Source organism: Echinops telfairi, unplaced genomic scaffold, assembly GCF_000313985.2.
Source record: "Echinops telfairi isolate 266 unplaced genomic scaffold, ASM31398v2 ScPeMD7_5;HRSCAF=22, whole genome shotgun sequence".
Classification (NCBI taxonomy): Eukaryota; Metazoa; Chordata; class Mammalia; order Afrosoricida; family Tenrecidae; genus Echinops; species Echinops telfairi.
The window spans coordinates 13,565,289-13,574,634 of record NW_022103901.1 but is presented as its reverse complement, the minus strand read 5'-3'; the positions used below and the strand labels follow the sequence as shown (position 1 = coordinate 13,574,634).

General features: G+C 56.3%; 1 protein-coding gene across 1 annotated transcript in view; it reads right to left on the bottom strand.

Moving 5' to 3' along the window:
• The window catches only part of LIMK1 (LIM domain kinase 1), a 41,646-nt gene that overhangs the window by 22,396 nt on the left and 9,904 nt on the right, over positions 1-9,346 (bottom strand). The window contains exons 15-16 of the mRNA XM_045284738.1: positions 9,007-9,058; positions 240-472 (exon numbers count right to left, since the gene is read on the bottom strand). Coding sequence (XP_045140673.1) covers positions 240-472; positions 9,007-9,058 — 285 coding nt within the window. The remainder of the gene's footprint in view (positions 1-239; positions 473-9,006; positions 9,059-9,346) is intronic.

Below are 9,346 nucleotides of genomic sequence, written 5' to 3'. Positions count from 1 at the left end.
GCGCCCGCCCCCCCGGCTCTGCTCCTCGCGCTCCGCCCGTCATTCATCATTCCCGAGCGACCTCTGCACCCGGACGCGACGGTGTCAGAGTGAGGCCGCTTCTGATGCGATCGCCTGGGGGTAGGGGAGCCCAGGCCTCAGTTTCCCCGTGGGGAGCGGGGGCGCAGTGATGATCCTGTCTGACCCAAGCCAGCTGTAAGCCCGGAACCCCGCTCCGTGTTCGCCCCTCTTCTGGGCACCTGGGGCTGCGGCCGGCCTGAAGGGGGCGGGGGTGGCGGACGGGACGCGGGGACTCCCAGGCTGGCCAGGGCGTTCCAGGTGTAGGAGTGCCGGACAGGTGAGCCAGCCCAGAGCTGGCGTTGCCCAGGTTCAGGAGGGGCACAGCTGGACAGAGGTTTAGCTGCACGAAGTTCCCGTGGCATGGGTGCGGTGGCCACTGGGAGAGTGGCATACAGCCTAGAAGTGGCGAATCCTAGACGGTGGGAGGGGGGGTGGGGGCGGGGACATTTTCACCTGGACCCACCCTCGTGGGAATAAGCCAGACTTAGACTCTTGCCATCATTCCTGGGTCAGCTTCTGGCCAAACCTCCGGGTCAGTGGCCAGCAAAGAAGGGGCTCTTACTCCTGGGTGAAAAGCTATTACTGGGGGAAAGAAGGAATAAAAGAGTTGGATTTTTATTTTTAATAAGAAAGAATCCCGACTTTTCTAATTTTAAGCTCTATTGCTGCTGGAGCGCTCGCTCCAGCCTGGTGCTCAGGGGTCTCTAGTTGACTTGCTGTAAAGTGTCCTGAGAAGGTGTGGAGGTCCTCAGGATGGGCAGCAGCATCCTCACCTGGCTGTTTCCTGTGGTGGAGGCTATTTAGCAGGCCCACCACCTGCCTGTGGACTTGTTCAGCTGCGGTGGCTTGGGAGCCCTAAGGGCATAGCGGGTTATGTGTTTGGGCTGCTAACCACAAGGTCAGCAGTTTGAAACCACCAGCCGCTACGGAGGAGAAAGAGGAGACTTTCCACTCCCATGAAGAGTTAGTCTCAGAAATGCACGGAGCCGTTCTATCCTGTCTTCTAGGGTCCCTATGAGCTGGAACCAGCTCGATGTCAAGGTGAGTGACAGCTTGGATGTTGCTGCAGTGTTGCATCTGCATTTCACCTACCAGCAGGGTCCACTCATAATGGTCCGATCTCAGCAGAGTTTCCAGATGAAGATGAAGGAGCCTGGTAGGGCTGTGGCTTCAGTGTTGGGCTGCAAGGTCTCCTGTTCAAACCCCCCAGCTCAGGGGTCCTCAAACTTTTTAAACAGGGGTCAGTTCACTGTCCCTCATACCCATTGGAGGGCTGGACTATAGTTTTAAAAAAAAGTTATGAACAAATTCCTATGCACACTGTCCCTCAGACCCATTGGAGGGCCGGACTATAGTTTAAAAAAAAAGTTATGAACAAATTCCTATGCACACTGCACATATCTTATTTTGAAGTAAAAAACAAACGGGACAAAAACACCCGGCGGGCCGGATAACTGTCCTCGGCAGGCCGCTTGTGGCCCGCGGGCCATAGTTTGAGGACGCCTGCCCCAGCTACTCCTTGGGAGAAAGAGAGAAGGCTGCCTGCTCCTGTAGAGATTCACCATCTCAGAAATCCTCTCTCTGGCCTTTATAAGTCAGAATCCACTGGGTTTGGTCTGGAGGGCTGGTGATCTCCGTCTGAACACTAGCTAGTGAAAACGCTATGGAGGGTAGCAGAATCTTGTCTCAGGCCTTGACTTGCTTGCTCTGGACGCACTGTCAGGAAGGGCTAGTTCCTGGAGAGGCCACAATGCTTAGAAAAGCAGAGGGCCACCAAGGCCGAGGGAGACTCGGTGAGAGGTGCGGCACCACCCACCTGTGATCATGGACGCAAGCATCCCTACTGTCCAACGATCGTGAGGATGGTGAGGGGTTGGGTAATGTCTTGTTGTGCTGCATAAGGGGGGGCGTCACAAGTCAGAGCTCATGGTAGCTCGCAGTGTTCTGCAGGGGGCTTCAAAGATTCAAGGGGAAATGGCCTTATCTTTTCATCCTATAGTTCCACACGCTTTTGCAGCCCTGGGTATATTAGAGAGGAGCGCTGGTGGCATTGTGGTTACCCGTTGGGCTGTAATCAAGGTCAGCAGTTAGACACCACCAGCAGCTCCTTGGCAACAGACGGGGCTTTCTCCTCCCATAAAGGGTTACAGTCTCGGAAACCCACAGGGGCAGCCTCCATCCCGCCCTGTCGGGTTGCCGTGAGTCGGCCCCGGCTCCTCGGCGGAGACTTTGGTTTGGGTTTTGGACGGGCCCTGGTGGTGCTGTTAGACTGCTAACCCCAAGCCTGGCAGAGGAAGCTGGTCCGCTCCTGTACAGATCTGCAGCCTCACGCACGCACGCACCTCCACTGCCATCGAGTTGATGCCGACTCACAGCCAGTCTATGGGTTAGGGTAGAACTGCCGCTGTGGGTTTCTGAGAGTATAACTCTTGACTGGAGTAGAAGGGCTCCTCATTCTCCCTTGGAGAGGCTGGTGGCTTTGAACTGCTGACCTTGCGGGGAGCAGCCCAATGCCTAGCCATCAGGGCTCCTTTCACAGCCTTTTACAAACTCAGAAGCCTTAGACAGGGCTGCCCTGAGTCAAACAGCACTCGGTGCTGGCGGCTTGGTTTGGGTCTACCAGGCATGGTCTTGCAGGAAGTAGTAGGCTCACTCCGTAGGGATAATTAGGGAGAGACGATGCTTACAGCAGCCCAGGTTAGAGCTGAGGGAACCAGCCAGGGCTCGGGCTGAGCCACAGCTTTACCAACCCCGGCCAGGCCTGGCAGCCCCTCCTCAAAGGTCAGCAACTCAAAACCAGCAGCCACAGGCGGGAGGGGTTGCCTGATGGGTGCTGGACAGTGGGGAGTAGGTACTCAGATCTTCCTCCCCAGCCCTCCTCCCCTCCTCCATGACAGCCCCCTTCAGCCCAGCCTGAGGCAGGGCAGGCTGAGGAGGGTGGCCCTGCACCTGAGACCTTGTTCTCTGTCTCCTGTGCCACCTTCCCCCCTGGGCTCATCTGGTCTCCCGGCTCAGTGACCTAGCCTCCTTGGTCATTCTCTGTCCTGGATGGCCCCCTTCGTGGCTCTGCTTCACCTGACCTTGGAGCTACATGCTTTAGTTCCCTGTAGCTGCTGTAACGGAGCCCTGCTGGCATCGTGGGTAAAGTGGTGGACTGCTAACTGCCAGGTCCGTGGTTCGAAACCACCGGTCAATGCTGGGGAAAAACCGAGGCTTTCTATTCCAGGAAAGAGCTCCAGTCTCGGAAACCCACAGGGGCAGTTCTGCCCTGTCTTCGCGAGTTACTGGGAGTCGGCATCGAATCGATGGCAGTGAGGGGTTTGTTTTTGGCCTTCGGGATACGTCCCTACCATTGGGCTGACTTCAAACAACGCAAGTGTATTCGCTCTCAGTTCTTGAGGCCAGGAGTTTAAAATCCATTTCCCTGGGCCCATCAAGAAGTCTCATTGTCTGCTAACCTCAAGGTGAGCGCTTCAAACCTCCTGGCGGATCTGAGGGAGAAAGACGAGGCTCAGACTCCTGGGAAGACTTATGGTCTTGGAAACTACAGAGGGAATTGGATCACTGACTCTATAGCAGTGAGTTTTGTTTGTGGGGGTTGGGGGGTGGAGGGAAATTAACAGGCTCCCTCTGGAGACTCTGGGGCATAGGTGCCCAAACTTATTCGGCTGGCAGCACCTTCTTCAGGACACAAAAAATAGACTCAGCACCCTACTGGCAGTGAAGAAATGTACTCTAGCCCAGAATCGAGGATAAAAGGTAGGTATCTGCTTTTTGAAAGAGCTCTGGTGGTATAGTGGTTATGCATTGGGCTGCTAGCTTCAAGGTCAGCAGTTCGAAACCACCAGCTGCTTCTCCAGAGAAAGAGGAGACTTACTACTCCCATAAAGAGTGACAATCTGGGAAACTCACAGAGGGAAGTTCTGGCTCTGTCAGCATCAGCTTGATGGCAGCATTTGCTTTTGCAGCCCCTCCTGGACCATCCCAGCACCCTTCAGGGGAAACATTGGTCTATTTGGGAAATAGTGATCTATCTGGGAGATAGTGGTCTATTTGGGAGAGAGTGCTCTTGGGGCCCCTTCCTGACCTCGTCCTGCCTCTGATGTCTGCCAGCATTTCTTGGCTTGTGGCTGCATCACAAGCATCTCTGCCTCTGGTTATGTTTAAGGACACTTGTGATGGCGTGTAAGGCCCAACAAGATAATCCAAGTTCATTTCCCCATCTCCAAATCTTTACTTGAGTCACCATTGCAAGGATCTTTCTGAATAAGACAGTGTTCTCTCAGGGGGCAGGGGGCGGGGGGGTGGAAGGGGGTACCTGAGAAGAAAGCTTTGCATTCACTCTCAGCATCACACTGTCTCCGACCATCTTTCCACTCGAGGGAAAGCAGGGGTCTCTCTCTGCTTCTTCCAACAGGGAGGAGGGGCGTCAGACAAAGCAAGAAGTCAAGTGCACTGTGGCACATGGTGTGTGTGTGGCTGTGTGTGGGGAGGCTCTACAGAAAAGGAGGTGCAGACAGGAGAGGGAATAGGGGATCCGGGAGGTCCAAGAAGCCAGATGCAGGATCCTGGTCAGCAGGAAGGAGAGAAGGGCATTCTCCACCATGTGTTTATATATCTCTATCGATCTATCGATCTATCTGTCTATCTATCTATCTATCTATCTATCTATCTATCTATCTATCTATCTATCTATCTATCTATCATCTATCCATCCATCCATCCATCATATATATGTGACATAGGCCATACTTCCAAGTGACATCATTATCATTGTGCTGTGACCTACTTAGGGGGAGAGCACTCAACCGGAATCTTCCCATTGCTGCTGGGCTGCTCACAGAAGATTCCCTCATGGAGTTGACATTGTGTTAGGGCACATCATGGCGTGGCCGAGCCCAGTTGACACGAAACTTCGCTGTCACGCTTGGTCTTGGCCTTTCTCCATTCTTTGACGTGTAGATTGCCCTTTGCCCTTCACTGCCCTCTGGAAAGGAGCCCTGGTGGGTACGTGCCGGGTTGCTAACCACAATGGCAACAGTTCAAACCCACCAGCCGTTCCGTGCGAGAAAGAAGAAGCTAACCCCTCCAGTAAAGATTTATAGCCTCAGAAACCCAGGGCGTAGGTTTTACCCTGTCCTATTGGCTGCTAACTGCAGCATCAGCAGTTTGAAACTACTGGCCGCTCCGTGAGAGAAAGACAGGGGTTTCTATTCCTGTAAAGCGGTCCAGCCTGGGACACTCACAGGGGCCGTCCTACCCTGTCCTGGAGGGTCCCCATGAGTCGGCATCGATTTGATGGCATTTTATAGGTCACTGTGAGTCAGAATCCTCCTGATGGCAGTAAGTCTAGTTTTGGTTTGGTCCCCTCCTCCCCCCTCTGTTTTCTCCTGCCACCCCAGCTCCTGCCACTGGGAGGGTCCCGGGCTCATCTGGGAGACAGCTGTACATGCTTGCTCCACCCACACGCTCAACCTCAGCTACCCCTAACCACCCTCTGGCTGGGGCAGGGGTAGGGGAGGTCTGCTCTCAGGGTGGATGTGGGGTGAGGCCATGGGCTGCAGCTTGGTGGCTGAGGGCAGGAATGACAAGACCTGGTGCTTAGCGCAGGATCCAGGAGGGGACAGATGGTGGCCAGGGGTGGCTGAGGTGGCCGTGAATCTCCTGGGGACCTGAGGGCTGTCAATGTGCTTGTTTGGTGGGAGATGGAGCAAGTTCTTCCTGGTGGTTTTAGGTGAGAGCAGGTCTTCGCTGGAGGGACTGAGCCAGAAGGAAACAGGGACCTGGGCAGGAGCCCCAGTGATGTGGTGGTTATGCGTTGGGTGCAATCCACCAGGTCGGCTGTTCAAAACCAGTGGCAGCTTCAAAGGAGAACAATGGGCTTTCTGGTCCCTTAAACAGTCACAGTCTCAGAAGCTTACAGGGGCAGATCTACCCTGTCCTGTTGGGTCGTTGTTAGTATTGACTCGATGGCACGAGGATGGTTTCTTCTGGAAGGTTGCTCCCAGGGGTCAGGCCTTTCTTCCTCTCTGCCTGGCTGGTCACCTGAAGGTCTGTCTCCTATGCTGGACACACGGTCCGGGTGACATCCTCTACCTTCTGCTCCGCTCGCAGTGAGTGGAGGCCATGCTGTAGGACTTGGGCCAGTGGAATGGCAGTGCAGTGACTGGGCGGTTCGACCACCTCCATGGCGGACTCAGGACCCTGATGGCGGGGGGTGGGGTGGGGTGGTGGTGGGGTGGTGGGGGGCAATGCTTGGGCCTGACCAGGCACTGACACGCTTTCATTGTGTGAGGACCAAACGTCTCCTCAGGACTCCTGTGTCATGGATGGTCCCCAGGCACCTAGAGTCTCCCCTGGACTGGGGTTGAAGAGAGATGATGGTGCAGTGAGTTAGGCATTCAGCTGCTTACTGCAAGGTCAGTGGTTCAAACCCAGCAGCCGCTCCTCAGGAGAACAACGAGGCTGTCTGCTTCTGGAAATACTTACAGTCTTGGAAACCCTCCAGAGCAACGCTACACCGTCCTGCAGGGTCTCTAGGAATCTGAATGGATTTGGTGGCAGTGGGTTTTGGGTTTTTTTCTGGTTTGAAAGAGCACAAAAATTCAAAAGGCAAACTCACTGCCATTGAGTTGATCCCAACTTTTGGTCACCCTATAGGACTGGGTAGAACTGCCTCTATGGGTTTCCAAGACTCCATGTAACTCGTTACAGGAGTTGAAAGCCTCATTTTTCTCCAATGGAGCGGCTGGTGGTTTGCAGCCCCAACACCTAACCTCTATGCCACCAGGACTCCCTCCACAAAAGAGGGAGAAAAATGCTGGTTGGATAGGGACTGGTGGGACCCCGCGACTCTGACCCTTAGTCACACTCTGGGTCTGGAATGACCTCACCCCCAGGCTCAATTTTTAGCCAAACAACACACAGGTCTTTACTCGGAAACAAGGACACATGGAGGCAGAATCATGGGCCATTCGGGATCAAGGGGCAGCGTTTACCCAATGGGCCAGCTCTGAAGGACTGAAGGAGGGGTGGAGGGAGGCAGGTCACAGGGGAGTGTGTGGGACAGGATCGGTGACACGGAAGGCTCTGCAGTTGACGCACGGGAACCTCTGCGTGTGAAGCGGAGGACCCGCTCTGTGAACCACCACCCCATTCACAGAGACCGAGCCAGGCACGGTTTCCTTTAAAAACTTCCATTTACTGGTCTTTTCTGAAGCAGTTAATTCTCGTATTGTTTTCTTTTTAAAGTGTTTGACCCAGAGTTATATCAAAGTGATTCAAGCGAGCTCTCCACTAGGGCTACAGCCCCCAGCTCAGAGACAAGCCCCCCTCCCTGCCTCTGCCCCCGCCCCCAGTTAACCACAAAAATAAACCCCCAACGAGAGCATCCACAAGCAGAAACCATCCCCACATATCCAGGACAAAAAATAAAATATTTATTGTTCTATCACAGCGAGACACAAAGAGAGGGGTGGGGCGGGGGCTGGGGGCTGCTCTGAAATACGGTGGCTCAGGGGGGTCCGGGGGGAGTGGGGGGGGGTTACAGTGCTGCAGGGGCGAGACCGGGGTGGGGGAGGAGATTCGGGCCGCTGCAGCCGGTGGCCCCACTCTTGACTTCTGCCTTCCGTGGCCCCGCCCCTTTGCAGGGGGTGTGGCGGGGGCAGAGCCAGGACTGAGATGGGTTACCGGGTGCCTGGCGGGCTCGGATGGATGGGTGGACAGAGGAGCTGATGGATTTCCACAAGAGCAAGGAGGCTGTTCCCAATGGGGGCCTTTGGATTGGAAGCCCCCCTCCCCAGACATGGGGAACAAAAATTGACTGGGGAGAAAGGTCTGGCCAAGGAGGGGGCTGGGGTGGGGGTGGTGGGCAAGGGACTATTTGACCGAATCCAGTCTGAGGCTTCTGGTGCACGGGTACCGACAGCAGCCGGGGTGGTGCCAGGAGGGCAGAGGGGTGGGAACTGCCAGCATGGGTCAGCACCAACTTCAGAGGAGCCCGGGGCAGGGGGGTGTCCCAAGGGACTGCGCTTCCCTCCTCCCTCCCCCCAGGACGATGAGAGCACCGGCTAGTAGCACCAAGTTCCCCTGGAGATGGAGCAGGTGGAGGGGGGGAGCTCCTGGGTGGGAAGGGGGTGGGGCAATGGGCAGAGCCCACCCACCCTTTGCCTCTGAAGTCGGAGGTCGACCTCCTTGGGGGGAGGTGGGGCGCTTGGCCACCTCTCTCCTTGTCCTGTGGATTTCCAGGCCACCTCAGCCTGCCCCGTCCCCTCCCAGGGCAGGGGCTAGGAGGGGGCTTGGGGAAGGGGTCACAAAGGGTTTACATTCTCCACCAAGCAGTAGCACCAACGTTAATGAGGTCGCGAATAGGGGGTCCCAGGGAGCTCACTTTCTCTTCCGGCCACAGGATTTCCCCAGGCAGGCCCCACCTGGGTGGAAAGGGGGGAAGGTCTGATGCACCCTCCCTGTGGTTCAAAGCCCTACCCATCATGACCAGCCCCCAGCTCTCCTCTCACACGTGGTCCCCAGGGGAGTAGAGGCCCAAGCCAAACCCGCACCTGACCCTCACCAGCCCCCACAGCACACTGGTGGGGGTGGGTGGGTGGGGGTGGGGATGAGGAAAAGAACAGATGGGGGGTCAGGCTGGATTCTGAGTCCAGTGCTCTGTGTCTGGATGGAAACCTTTCCCCCCCGGGTTACTTCCGGGAGGGGTCTGGGACTGCTCAGGTGGAGGTGGCCCTTCTAGGAAGTGGGAACCTCTTGAAGGAGACACTGAGGCCCACAGAGAGCCTCACCCATCCACGTAGCTGCACTGGAACTTCGGCCCAGACTCTCACCCCATTGGGTCAAAACTCACTGAACTCACTGCCTGCCGTGGGGTGGGTCGGCCCTGACCCCCGGGCGACAGTGGTGAGCATCATCCTATAGCAGGAGAGAGGTAGGTACCACAGCCAGGGGGCACCTCCTGCAGGAGCCGGCTACAGCTCGTTACCGCCACCTGGTGGCGGTGTGCAGGTGCGTAGGGCCAGGCATCCCCTTCGGTGGAGCACCTGGACTGGGAGCTGGGCTCAGGAAGGGCAAGCCTGCCCACTTCCTCCCTCTGGTCATGGCCGCTTAGTCGGGGTGGACGAAGGCAGGCATGGGCTGAAAGGAGTCTCCTGTCCCAGGAACTAGGTGGGGAGCTATGGCTGCTCTGGGACTGTTCTGGGCATGGCTAATAGTGACTTGAGAGGGTTGGGGGCGGTGTTGATCAGAATCCCCCCTCTTCCCTGCCCGCAGCTGCCCC